This window comes from Bidens hawaiensis, unplaced genomic scaffold (genome assembly GCF_021521415.1).
Source record: "Bidens hawaiensis isolate Kalapana, Puna unplaced genomic scaffold, B.hawaiensis_p1.1 tig00014901_1, whole genome shotgun sequence".
Classification (NCBI taxonomy): domain Eukaryota; kingdom Viridiplantae; phylum Streptophyta; class Magnoliopsida; order Asterales; family Asteraceae; genus Bidens; species Bidens hawaiensis.
The window spans coordinates 435,878-451,311 of NW_027492319.1; the positions used below are offsets into that span (position 1 = coordinate 435,878).

At 34.3% G+C, this 15,434-nt stretch overlaps 1 protein-coding gene across 1 annotated transcript; it reads right to left on the reverse strand.

Annotated features, from left to right (window-relative positions):
- Window positions 1-202: 202 nt before the first annotated feature.
- On the reverse strand, window positions 203-11,943 carry LOC143548040 (uncharacterized). The gene is made up of 4 exons (XM_077039309.1): window positions 11,866-11,943; window positions 10,782-10,868; window positions 1,330-1,433; window positions 203-503 (listed from the first exon to the last, which is right to left on the reverse strand). The coding sequence occupies exons 1-4, from the start codon at window positions 11,941-11,943 to the stop codon at window positions 242-244; spliced, it is 531 nt and encodes a 176-aa protein (XP_076895424.1). The 3' UTR covers window positions 203-241.
- Window positions 11,944-15,434: the final 3,491 nt, after the last annotated feature.

Sequence of the window (15,434 nt, forward strand, 5' to 3'; positions counted from 1 at the left end):
TATTGACCATTCAAATATTTTAGCAATTAAGTCTCTTGTTGGACCGTAATCCGGTTATGAAATGATCACCTAGCTTGGGTTATAGATTATTATCCAGAAAATAAATTGCTTTTAATTGTAACTACACAAAAGTATAATACAAGGAAAAAAAACCTCACATTTTGCACACCCATAATTTTATTTTATTATTGAAGCTTATAGTTAATTTACATACACAAACATTAATATTCATTGAATACTTCTAGCACATGACATCTTTAAGAAGTTTGTACCTTCGAGTACTAGTCCTCGGAGACGGAGCTCCGGTCGGCGACTTCCTCTTCTCCGATCCCTCTTCACGGTTTTGTAGCTTGATCTTGTCACCAGAATATTCGGACCGACGACTAACACCCGCAAGTTTCTTGGAAGAACCTACATGTTCGGAGCTTTTAATATCCTCGGCTTTGCACCAATCACAATGCTCCGGTGGTTTCGATGATTCGTTGTAATAGTTGCTACAATACCTAACACATTCATAAAATAAAAATATATGAATATGAGTTACATATATTAAACTAATGACGATGTTAAAGTAGATTATGTATATATATATATATATATAAGTGCGATGCCCACTTGCTAAAAAAAGAGTTTTAAGGATGCTTTCAACGATTGCCGGAATTAAACCTGGATTTTGTGATGATATTAGGCCTCAAAAGTCAAAGTCACTACTAAAAAATTGTTTATCGTCAACTTAAAATAATAACTTTCCTGTTTAAAAATGGACCTTTTTATCTTTTTGATGGAGAGGAAATTCTTCATGATTTGTAATGAATGAAGCTTGCATGGTTTTTGGTGATTCTGTGGTCTAAGATGTCGAAACATATAGAGATGTCAGGACTTGACAAACCGAACCTACTTGGTAAAATAAAGCAAAGCGAATCTCACCCAAGCTTACCACGGTCTCTCAACTCAAATGCGCCATCTCAGATGGCGGAACCTCCTAGATAGCCGCCTCATCAACCAGTTCCGTCATTTGAGATGACAGACTCGCCATAATCACTTTCATCAAAGACCTACACCTCCAAAAATCATGAGAGATTTCTAAGACTTCGGTTGGTGGCTTACTGACAAAGGTAAAGCCTCTTAAAACTAAAGGCAGGGTTCAAGCCCTGAAAAGCATGATATTTGCCGTTAAAACAACAAAAAAAAAAACTCTTTGAAAATGGTGGTGGTGAGGCTGTAAAACCCGCATAGACTAGAGAAAAGAGATTGTTTGATCGGAAATTAATACGATTAATGATTAGAGAAGATCTGTGTAGGAAAAAGATGAAAATTGATCGGACATACGAGTGTTGGAGGCGGTATTGACAGGTTGTACATGGGAAAATCTTGTCAAGGAAACCAACGTCACCACACATGCAACAAACACCATTCTCCTTCTCTCTCTTAGACTTAATTTAGAGAGAGAATTCAACCAAAGACTTGTAGAGATTTTTGTGAGAGATAGATAGGATGCACATGTGGACCTATACATATATGTTTCACATTGTGTTGAAAAATAGTCATGTCCACTTTAAAATAAGGTTTCACATTGTATTGAAACTGCTTCGGTTAAATCAGTTTTGTGGTGAGTGATCGAAGCCCAACAATTAGTGGACCTTACGTGGCTTGTTACTTAGGTGACGTTTAATTTTAAGGAAAAAGTATTTATTCAATAAGAAAAGTAAAACAAAAAACAAATTTGTCCCTCTCTATTTAATCTCCACAAATTGAATTTAGGAGAAAATAAATTGTCGATGTCAATGTTGTCTGGTAAGTTAGACAATTTATTTATGTTGCGACCTTTCAAATAGAGAAACTAGTATGAAACACGTAAGATCCGTCATTCAAAATGCCGATCTTGAACACCGCAAAGTCATAAAATATTTCTACATGGAATGTGACCTGTACAATTTAAATTTAGTGGTTTTTTATTTGAAATGGCGGATCAGACCATTCACATTGAATCTTTGTCTTCATCTAACATACTTTTATCAAGATTTAAGCTTTCAACTTCTTCTTTTTTATTTTTTTGTTGTGTTGTTGATTAATAAAAATGAAATCATCATCAACAGGGATGAGCTCAGGAGGGTATCAGTACCGACTAGTACCGATCCTGAAAATCCTAAATATTTTGTACTGGTACCGAAATGTTTGGTTCGATACCAGTATCGGTTCGGTATCGGTATTTCGTGCAAAATTTGAGAAATATCGGTATCGTATCAAACTATACTGGTACTGAAAACTCAAAACTTGGTACCGACGATACCAAATCGATACCGAAAACGCTCATCCCTAATCATCAAGGTCTAGTCGGAAAAAAAAAACAATTTCCTAAACCTCGTCAACAATCTTCACAATAACCGCCACAATATATAAACCCGTTAGACACCTGGATACCTTCCACAATTTGAAAACGACCCATATATCATCGTTGTATAACCAATTTGGACAATATTTGTTGAGAAACTTTCAATAACTACTACAAGGTCAACAACAACCGATGTCCCAATCCCCCCAACAATTCATTCAGTTCACTGCTTTTCGTCAATCATCCCCTGAGGCGTCCGATTCAAGCGATGATACATTTAGAGGATGAGGAGGAGATACCTATTGACGTTAACAAGAATGCACGAGAAAGAGGGAGTAAAAAAGGTAAAAGGTAGACCGATGTAGAAGAGGTGTCTTTATCGAAGGCTTGGATTCACAACTCGAAAGACCCGATCTTAAGCAACGAGCGAAATCGTGATGGGTTTCGGAAAATGGTATATATTTTACCGTTTAGTTTTTAGTTAAAATGTTTATATTTGGTAACACATTTCTTTTTGTCTTTTTAATATAGTAAGGTTACCTCTCAAGTTCAAGAGGAGCTCGGGAGCAACGAATGAACTCTTGATCTACTTAAAATGCCGGGGTCTTGGTTTAAATTTGAAGAAGTATAATGGTTTTTACCTTCAACGATCCGCTATAGGCCAAGATAGTGACGACAACGAGGAAAATGTGATAATGAAAGCAACCAGAGACTACAAATGGGTTGTTTAAAAAAGGGTTCTCACACATGGTGGTGTGGGAAGTTTTTCGTGATCATCCAATATGGGTCTCTATTCCTCCAGTGGAGCCGATTCACAACCCATAAAAGTTGAAGTACAAATGAAATGGGGGCTACACGACGTATTCGAAAGCCTAATTTTCCAACCCCGATCCTGAAGATGATACAAATCCACATGTTTTTGTTGAGCCTAAAAACCACTTATAAAGGACAAAAAATCCGTCGCATCCTCGTCGGACAAATACGAGCTTCTAAATAAGATTGACTAGTTTAACACGGTCAACGAAGCCAAATCCGAACAAAGAACCCACGTTCGAGAGGAGAAGTTCTGTCTTATGCAAGAAGAACAAAAGTTTCGGGTAGACTTCATGCAAAAACAACTAGCTTTAGACGAAAAAACAACAAACTAAATACTTGAATTTCATATTACCCGATCACTCCACGTATTCTGGCTCTATGTTGGAGATGATATTAAACCAAAAGCGACAATTGGCACAATGTTGAGGATAGCAATTAACTTACTAATTTATTTTATTGTAGAATTATTAATTTATTAATAATATTTGAATTTTTATATTATTTAGATCTTATTTCAGTTTTAATTATTGTTTGAGGTTGATTTAAATAAAAAAAAAATTTATAATAAACATACATTAAAGGGGGTAAATGTAACACTCCGACCAAAGCGACGGAACACGTCGGGGTGGAACTATAATTGTTCTTAAACACAAGACACTATTAGGTGACAAGAATTAATCACCTTGTTTTCATTCATTCATTCAAACTCATGTACAACTTGTCCAATAACAAAATACAATAATTCAAATAAAATAATAACAAGATAACATTTGATTCGATTGGTATAAAACCCTAAAGGTCCCATTTAAGTGATAAATCTTCAATTTTCATATTCAACAATCAAACTTGGCATACATAAAATTATATTTGATCAACACGAAAGTTGGTGAGCAATATACTAGTTTTATGTATGTATATCATGAGGCCAAAGTCGCAGTTCATATGTGTAAATAGAATATCACTACAATTATTGAATATGAAATATAAACACCTGAGGACCCGTTCTAATTGGTATTTACCAAATTATTCGGATAAAACAAATGAGATACTTTTTTATTTGGCACAACGCCGCAATAGTATAGGGCATATGATCATAATTAATGAGGATGAGGCCAAACCATAAAGCAATAAACACGTAAGCATAATCACAATGAGGCACACACAATGAGGTTTGATGTATTTAAATTAAATTCGGATTGTATACGGTCACACATGCTACCCCCAAAAGTGTAAACGCGTAAAAGGGGAGTTAGGTACTCACTTGGAAAAGAAGCAAGTGAAAGTAAATCGGTCTTTAACAAAACAATTCAGGGCGTTAGGTTTAACGTGCGGGTTCCTGAATAAAAATATTCTATAGTTAGTGATTTTTGGATAAAATAATAAATAAACAATAAATAATAATAAATAACTTAAATTAATGATTTTGGGGGGTTTTAGGTTAAACTTGATAAGTATGCATATATTTGTATAAAACAAAAGAAACGGAAATATAATATAAAGACTATCGTGGTGTTTTAGTGGTTGATTTCACTCAACCTTTATTGAGTGAACACGAGGGGTTCAGTTCGATACAAGATGCAGGAATTCGATTAAATAAACACCAAATAAAATAGTTAAACGCGTGTTTGATTAAAGTCAGCCCGAGACTTGATATAAGATCAAGCTAAGTTCCAACATATCCAAAGTATTAAAAAAAATTAGAATACTTACAGAAATAGAAATTACATGAACTTAGAAGCTTAAACGAGTAAAAAACCCAACAGTTGAGTATGAACTCTAAAACTCAAGAACAATGGGGTTGGATGATGAAACCCTTCAATCAAATGAAGAGAATCATCCCAATAATGTTAAGTAAACAATATGCCATATCTAATGTTTGTAAACAAACAAAAGGATTTTAATCAATTTTGGACAAAATCTATCATTGATTTGAATAACACTTAAAAAATATAAATAAATTTCAAAAATTATAAAATTCTCCTGTCTACTAAATTAGTATGTTATGAACATCTTTCATTTAGAAACTTTTCCCAAATTAGAAATCAAGATAGGCTAAAATGACCGATTTTCTCAATGAAGTTCATCATAGGATTTAGCTTTTCACAATTCCAGTTCGTTATGACTAAGTTATGGTTCAATCTTTGATGACCAAACTTCTTTCCAGAACTGAAACGCCATTAGAACCTAAGTTCTTGATGTTTTAAAATTATTTTTTATGAAGAACAGATGTGTCACTCATTGTGTGATTTTAGTACATGTTTACCATCTTATTATACAAATCTTCACGGTCCAAGAATCAACAATAAAAATTAGAAACTAGAAATGTGTAAGAAGATATCAAGGTGTGATCATCAAAAATCATCTTCTTTATGTTCTTTGTCTCCTCCATCCTTTACACCATGGTGTGTAGATTTTGGTAGGATCATAAAAATGATAGTTTCATGATTAAATAACCATTTTAATCTAGAAAATTGAAAGAATGAAAAAAATATTGAGCAAAAGAGATACTCAAGACTTAGAAGAGTTTATATAAGGTGGCTATTAGGGTTTATATAATAATAAAAAGATGTGAACTATGGAAAGTGGGTTTGTCCCGCATTGATGAAATAGGAAAATGGCTCTTCACACATTGCTAGAATAACAAATTTGTGAGCTTCTTATAAGGAGCAAGGCTCACAAGATTATATTCTTGTTTGACAAGACACATTTAGTGGTCCTAGAGAGGGTGTAGATACCCAAAGCGCACGTGCACACCTTTTGGCGAAGTGCGATAGGCGCAATGTGGCGCTTTGTTGGCGCACTTCGCATACTCTAATCAACGCGAGCCGCTTGAGAATCACCTTAGTATTTTTGGTGACCGCGCAACACGATGAATAAACAAAGCTCATCACGATACACGAAGCCTCGTAATTACCCGAAAATGTTTGTGGTCATCACGCTACGTGACAGGTTCTTAGTTGACTTATCTCGATACGCGACTTGCTGGCTACACAGTCGTGACATGTTGCATGCCACATGTCAGGCCACGTGGCATAGCTAGGGCTGAATCGACAAGCCTATAAGGACATCACGCTACGTGATGACCTTCCTTTGTGAGCGTCGCGATATACAACCACCTTCAGAATCAGTTATAAAAAGGGCTGATCAAGGCATGCATTCCTCACACATTTTTGCATTTTCTCTTACGTTTTCTCTTATAAGGTATCTGGTACCGAATCTCCGCAACGATACCCAAATCCGATCGAAAGAATCTTTAATATACGAATTTCAATCTCTTATAAACAAGGTGAGACTGTAATATCATGAAATTTTCAGACCAAAAATGCCAAGTTTCAAAGTACAAGGACCAAAATAAAAATTATATTTTTCAGTCCGACCGCACTACGCGATCCCTAAAGACCCAACGTCATCGCGTATCGTGATGACGTGGTATGACAACAGTCACATGTCCCGCCACGTGTCCCCACGTGGCACTGCTTCAGCCACGTGGCACACGTGGCAAAGCTACTGGGTGATTCAACAAGCTTAGTCGCGGTACGCGACGGCATTCCTTTGACCCCATCGCGTATCGCTATCTATTTAAATAATATTAATGGATCTGTTAACCCATAGCTATACGTGATGGATGCTCAACAAGACCTATCACGTATCGCGACAGGTTGGCTGATCAACGCCTATAAATAGGGCCATCAGCCCTCATTATCATCACAACTCAAACACACAACACTTTCTCTCACTAGAATGCTCTCTCACTACCTCAAACGTGTCCCGACCCTTCTCATTTTCCGTGCCACAAACCTGACATTATATCTCGTAAATCGTTCCGATTCCAATGATGTCTTGAAACACGTGCCGACCCGACGACCCTCCTTGAATTTCGTGTCGACAAGTCTTGAAAACCGCGTGCCTTGATTTGCGTTCCAAAGAAAGTGTTGATCAAGGGAAGTTCGAGAAAACGTAAAGGGCGTCGAAGTGCTGCTCAGGTGTCTAGGGTATGATAAGCCAACCAAGGTAGGGATAATGCCCGAATAAAATATTAATAAAATATTAAAGGGTTAGCCCCTAGTCAAGGGTATACTCAATAACTCGATAATAAACAAAAGAAAGTAAAACAAAGAAAATATAAAAAGATAAAGATATGAATATAATTATTTGTTATAGATAAAGTGTAATATTATTTAAATGATTTTAGATAAAAATAAAGAAATAAAGTATACATTTCTTCAAGAAGAAGAAACCTAGTGTTAGAAAAGTAAACAAGTAAAACTAAAAGTATATTTTAAACTAAAGGTTTAAAAAGAAAAATATAATCGAGGTAAAGATTATACAAAAGAGACTAAAGGTCTTAAGCTACATTAAAGATATGGTAATAACAAAAGATTATACTCAACTATAGGTTCGAGGTTCGAGATAGCAAGAGAAAGACAAACTCGATCAGTGAAGTGAAGTTGATCTTTGAAAAGGTGAATACGTCCAACTTTTATAAACTTGTATTAATCGAGTCAAAGTGAATTGATTACATGAGATTACGTATCTCTAAAACATTATGAACAAAAGTAATCGCTGGCCATCAGGCTGTCGTGTACGTTTGTTTGGATCCCTACTTATGTGGTAGACGGTTGTCCCACCGCTCCACACCTGGTTATACGCCTCTGCCACGATGGGCCGGACCTAAGTTACATCCGAGAGAGGGTAATCATGTGTATACTGATGGTAGCTAAGTAATCTCGAATGTTGTGGTGTTTGCTGAGCGGTTTCGAGTACAGCTTAAGTTTGTAATTGTGTTTTGTTTTTAACTTGATTATTCCTAAGACACGATGGGCTGGACCTAAGTTTTGTCTCGAGGGGTTATAAGTAAATAAAATATTTTATGCGTCTGCTTATTCACCAGCATGTGTTCCTAACGTATTTTCAAACTGTTTTACTGGTAATGAAGGTTAGCCGCTTGAAGAATCGAAGTGACATCTAGGCGATCTGATGGCTCATATCATTTTGTTAAACTTTAAAATATGTAATGGTGGTTTATATAAACAAGTAATCTTTTGTAAACATTAACGGGCATTTTTTTAATCCTGTATTTTGACATATAAATATTATATTTTAATCCATGCTAATATTTCCGCAATTAACCCGTAACTCTGATTTAATTTACAAAGATGGTACCAACTGTTGGTCGCACGCCCAGGCCGTAGATGGGGTGTGACAAGATTTTGTGACATCGTTTAGTTTCTAATCTTGTGATTATTGTTACGATTATCCTACTAGTATATACTATATTGTATTAAACTATGTGCTTAACTACCATGATGCTCATAAACACTAAACCTTCAAGGTGAGACATTCGAGTTTTTGTATAACTCTCATTTGTGTTAGACAACCAATTTTCCAACATTGTCATTGATTTTACATTACAATGATTTAAGAATTTGTATGCTTACGGGATGGTTACTACTGGCATGTGAGGTTTTGTATACAAGCCTTACCTTATTACATGTTACTTATTGTACTAGTGTTAGTCAATAAGTAAATGACCACAACCACATATACTGTCGAGTGACAAATACCTTTATGTAATTTGTAATGAGGCAAACGTAAAAACATCTCGATACTGTAATTGTAAAAATGTGTCAATTATAGATGAATGTATTCACCAGTATTTCCTGCTGAATAAATATTTTTAAACATGTTTCAGGTGATGTGCTAAAGACACAAGAATGATGCATGCGGGCCTTCCAACTTAAATAAGTGGCTTATCACCAGAATAAAGAAACATGTATTGTAAAAGATGGTTTATCCCTATAAAACCTTTGTACGTATAAATGTGGGTTTTATCTCAGTTTATGAAACGTAAAACACGGTATTTAAAACTCTGAATAAATTTGCTAGTTACGATTCTAATGAAATATCTGCTGAAAAATATTTTAATAAACACTGATACCACTACTTGCGTTCATGGATCCCCTCCCGAGGTAGGGCCGCAGGCTATGGAAATTTAAAACTTGTAAATGGGGAACAAAAGGGAAGTAATATAAGGTGAATGGTTTTGGACGGTTTGGGCATGTGTTTTTATTATTTTGATTCATAAATATGATATAATATAAGCCCATATTAGTTACAACTTTTAGTGAAGAGCAAAAAGACCCAACATGTACTTTTATTGTGTTCTAAAGTGTGTAGCATACAAATGTGAAATGAAATATTATGTATAGTTAACATGTGTGTGTGTATATATATATATAACTTTTCCTATCCGTATGTCAAGTTAGGTTATACGAGTTTCTAGACACTTTGAAATATGTAACGTAACATAAGTAAAGATGTGATGTAACGATTTTCGATTTAGCAAAATTAGGAAATAAACTTGCACAGTATGAATGATATAAGTTATTTATAAATGAATAATAACATGATGAAAACAAAATCATCCAACATTCATTGACTAAAGGAGGTTTTGAAGCACATCGAAATTTTCGGGTTTCGAAATTGAAGAATGTCACTGTAAAGCTAAGAAAAAATAGAACGTCATCACGCTTTTAGAGAAAAACAGGAAGAAACTTGTTACATCCAAGGCAAATCCCACATTGGTCGTGGATATGAGTGATCCTTGGTTCATAATCAAATACCCCGCCTCTTAAATAATCAATGCGTTTTGGGCTTAATGCTTGTGGACTAGAGGAGAGCTCCACACTTAAGCATGCTCAGATGGAAGTAGTACGAGGATGGGTGACCTCATGGGAAGTCTTCTCGGGGTGACCAAAAACAAATCCGTGAGCTCTTCGAGAGAAAATCAGACAATATTGGTGGTGCGAGGAGCCATATGTTACAAACTGGAAAAAACTGACGCAGTGGCATGCAAGATACAATCGAAAAAAATGGGAAAAAACGGACCACTCCCCATGCTTTTAGAGCATCACAAATACGGTGTTTTAAAAGGAGAGATGGGGTGACGTGGATGAGAGATAGTGGGGTGAGATTCTGTGGATGAATATACTAAGAACCAACTAAGAATGCTACATTAGATTTTTAAATCAACCTACAAAACAAGCAGGAGATGAGGTGTCGTATTGAAACAAGAACGAAATCACCGAAGGAGAAATAATGTCCCTTTATTTTGGTGGTTATTTACATTATTTCCCCTCCAGTGGTTACAAGTACCCAATTTGCTTATCCCTAGTTTAGGTTCACCTTTTCCCTTGTAGAACTATGGTTCCATTTGGGTCGGTTGTGAACCAAAATAGAAATTTTGGTTTTCTTATGGGTTCAGTTCGGTTATGGGTGGGTTTTCTGTCTTAATAGTTTACTCTTACTTGAGGCCTTAATGTGCTTTTTGTCTTCATAAGTCAGCGCATCTATAAAACTGCTGACTTATGAATCAGGTGATAAGGTCTTTGAATCAGGTGAAGGATTCATGAAACAACTCACCCGACAACTGTCGAAAGTGACAGATCTCAATTCTAGCCTCATGTGATATATGTTTTTGGTTCGTCAAAATGATATTAAATGCGAAAACCTAATTTTCCAGTTATTGGTCTCATCGCGTGTCGAGCTTAACCTTGTCCAAGTCCATCGTGTATCGCGATGGTCTAAAAGTCAACATTGTAATAAAAATAGTCCATCACGTATCACGACGGACTTTCTTCATTCTGCCTCGTTTTGCATGCTGGTTATCTCGAGTCTTCATTTCGGGCTCATTCAAGTCCAGATTGACTGCATTAATCACCTGAGACCAGTAACAAGATAAACACGTATGAAGTATCGAAGTTCGTGCAATAAACAATTAAAACTATACAATTAACATGCTAATATATATACATAATACATGGCTATCAACCACTCTCTATGCTTTTAGAGCATCACCAATAGGGTGCTTTTAAGGAGATAGGGTGAGGTGGGTGAGAGAGGGTGTGATGTGGAGGAATAGGGTGGAGTGAGATTCTTGTGGAAGAATTACTAAGAACATCAGCAATGCAACACATTCGCTCTTATTTCAAACCCAACTCAGAATGCTACATTAGATTTTTGAATCAACCTACAAAAACCGTAATTTCTCCTCCGGTGGTTATTTCCGTTCTTGTTTCAATACGACACTTCATCATTTGCTTTCCCTTTGCTAATGTATATCAAGTGTGAATTGGGGGCCTATTCTCTAGTGTACGTTGTAGTTTTTACTCACAAACTAATGGGGGAAATGGTTTGTAAATCCAAATTGTGTGACGTGGGCACCATTATAGATGCTTTAAGAATAGGTTTTTGAGGTGAAAGGGAGCATGTAGGAGAAAGAGATGATAGTGGATAGAGAAAATATTTTTGTGGCTCATATGTTATATGACACATAAAAAATACCCACAAAAACATCCTCTATTAGTGATGGTCTAGGATAAAACACACATGATGGAACAAATATTTAACTACACTCTGTTTATAATTTAGTGGTTTAATATTTGAAAATGAGGCATGAAAAATCATATAAACCCTTTAAATCTTGGGATATTGGATTTTAATAATTTTACTTTGGCTTGGTGGGCAATATTAATCCCCACATAAGAAATTCCTCTCTAAGAGACCCAACTTGCAAACTATTATCCTTCACTGAGCCTTTTCTAACCGGGTCTAACCCAGTTAGTTTTTAGTGGCATGGACGTTGACATGGCACATTTGTTATTTGATGAGGTGGTTGATTATGTGGCACTCTCATCACCACCTTACCTTCACCACACCCCCACATACACTTCACTTCCACCATCGCTGCCAACTCCACCACCACCATTAGCCACCACCACTGCAAAATCCCGCATTGTTGACCCTAATCCTAATTTAAAAACGCCATTTGCTACCACCACTTAGTATCGTGTGTCCCATCACGCTAGATAGCAACAGGTTGTGAGGTGGTGTAGAAGTGAGGAGGTTTAGTGACTCGTTGGTGCCAATGTGGAGCTGTATATGCGAATGGTAGAGTTGTGTGATAGTTGAAGGTGACGAAACGCAGTGTTGGTGATCATATTTTGTGATTTTGGCACGATAGTCAAGAACTCCGGTGAAGGTATGTAACTCGACCTTTTGTCCTTATTTTTCATAGTCAGGGCTTTCTTAAGGGCACCTGATAAGTCTTAAAGTTGATTTACGGAGATTTGGTAGATCCGACAAGTTATTCTAGGGTTTCGACCAAAATTGTTCTCCTGACAAGATTCCAATTTGGGGGTATTCAATAAGATTCGTATTTACTGGTTCCTGGAACCCTATCTATGTATACAATAAGGTTTTGTTCGAAAACAATGAAGAAAAAGAGCCAAAAAGGTTGGGAGTTTTGAGGGTGGCTGAAGGTAGTGGGTGGCGGTCGTTGTTAAAGCTGATGGCGGCAGTGGTGGGTGGTGGTTGATGGTAGTGAGATTCTGATGAAAGTGTCATATAGACAGCCATCTCATTAAATTATAAATGTTTGTGCCATGTCAGCATCCAAAGCACCAAAAAACTAACTAGGTTAGACCCTAGTTAGAAAAGACTCAGGAAAATGGTATTTAAGTTGGAACTATAAGGATGAATTTTTTTAGTTAAAATTAATATCGGTCATTGAGTCAAAGTTAGGTTTATTAAAACCCAATATTCCTTAAATTAGAGTAAACTTAACAAACTAGATTGTTACTAATTTAATATATTTTTAATATATGACACTGATTATAACCTGTTTTGTATATATACATTTTCTAACTATTAATGAACAAAATATTTTTAATTTTTTTAACGATCATTTGGATAATTAACAGGTCACTAGCCAACCCGATCATTTCCTTTTAAAACGAATATTTTTTTTAATTATTTTTTATTTTATGTAAACTAATTTATAATTATAATGCAAGAAAACAAAAGTATGTTGCTATCATGAAAGTGGTCGATTAAAAAAAAGTAATTTGCCTAATATTAAGTATGTTATTATATTGTGTATTATTTTTTTTATTTTCTTTCTCCTTATATAAAATTAAATGTTATGTTATATTATATAACATTGTATTATGTTATGTTATGCTATATCTTAAATTATATTACATTATTGATATGATATGATATCTCAATCATATCATTTTATATTATATTTATATATTACAAGAACACAAGCAAAAAAAATAAAATATTTATCTTTACATTATTACAAAAGTTTAAAACTAATAAAAGAAAATACTGAAATGTAATGTTTATTCATTTATCATAAAATTACAGAATAATATTAAGAAATATCGTTCATGTATAGAGTCTAACCCTTGTGTAGGTTATACGCATTATGTATTTGTACCATGTAGCATGCATTTATATATATATATATATATATATATATATATGGGAGAGTTATACTAAAAAGAAGAAGTTTCCTAGGAAGACTAGGAATAAATCATAGCCATTAGATTATGTTAATCAATGGTTGAGATTTAAAATTACCAAAAACCGAGATAGTTTCCTACAATTACTCTTTAATCATTATAACCGACATAGTTTCCTAGAATTGTTCTTTCACCATCATTTGTAATGCCAAATGTAAAAAATTTGTTGGTTCTTACCATTCTTAGGAAACTCCTTATTCTTATTTAAACCTTTTTCTATATATATATATATATAATGGTTCAAATAAAAAGAAAGATTTTTTTAAGAACGGTAAGAACCTATAGATTTTTGACAAGTGGCATTACAACCTATGTTGAAAGAATAATTCTAAGAAACTATGTCGGTTATAGTGGTGAAAGAGTAATTCTAGGAAACTATGACGGTTTTTGGTAATTTTAAATCTCAACCATTGATTGACATGATCCAATGACTATGATTTATTCCTAGTCTTCTTAGGAAACTACTTATTTTTAGTACTAAAAAGAAGTAGTTTCCTAGGAATACTAAGAATAAATCATAGAATTACTCTTTCACCACTATAACCAACATAGTTTCTTAGAATTATTCTTTCACCATATGTTGTAATGCCACTTGTCAAAAATCTATTGGTTCTTACTATTCTTAGAAAACTATTTCTTTTTATTTGAACTCTTTTCAATATATATATATATATATATATATATAAACAAGTTAGTGTATTGACCTTTTATACAATAACATGCATTTTTATCATGTAAGAAATATAAAGTTTTAAAAATATAAATTATTAATATAAATTTTAAAAAATTTAGTTATTTATTAAAAAAAACTAAATTCTATTAATTGTATATATAATTTGAGTATAGTATTGTTATATTAAAAAAACATGACATATTAAGCTAGGTGTGAATAAAGGTGTATTGTGTTCTTTTAACGATACATTAGGATTTTGGAATTTGTACAAGGTCTTCTTTTTAAAATTCAACAATTTTACTCTACAACATCAGGAATCAGGATACATGGCATGCAATGCATTCTTTAGAAACTTCATTTAGAGCATTCGTATTTAGAGCATTCGTAGTAGATACTTTATCTCTATAATTACATTAAATCACTACATTTTCTCTCTCTTATTTGTAATTAAATAATACTTTTTATAAATTTATTATCATTTTTTTCTTTCATTCACCTACAATCACTTTTAAAAACTATTAAAAAATTATAAAAAATGAATAGTTTATTTAAATTTATTCATGAACACGACTTAATTTGTAGCCCACTATAATGCAATGTTTATTTTTAGCTAGGTTTTTAATATGAATATGAGCAAGATGATATTATAAAAGAATGCATATATGATAGAAAAATGCGTGTTTTGCTATTAAAAAGTACAACCATAAACAATAAATTATGTTTGACTTATTTAATACTTTTAATAAAATATGTAAGAATTAACATATGACAAGAATGGTACTTATAATATAGACATATTAACATTTATTTTAAAATTTACAACCTTCCTTAGTAAAAAAATGCTATTATTGTTAATATAATCATATATAATTTTCCTTAGTTGTTCAAATTGTCAACTTTTTTAGTTTAATACAAAAACTTATATAAAATGGCTGTGGCTCAATGATAGAGCATGCACTTTATTAGTGAGAGACAAAGAGGGTTCAAACCTATCACCAATTTATATAGGAAATATGAGGGATGACCCTGGCTTGCCAGAGTTTGAGTCATGATCTCACACGGTTTTACTAGCTCCTTGCTGTCGTGCCGTTTGGCGGGCGTGGGGGTCGGGTTTATCCGGAGAATCCCTCAATAGGTGGACCACTAGGGGCTCCATCTGTCCGGACTAGTGGCCGGCTCGGGCTACCTTTAACCAATGAGAGCGCGTACAAAGTACCCGACATTACGTGGTTGATAGTTCCAA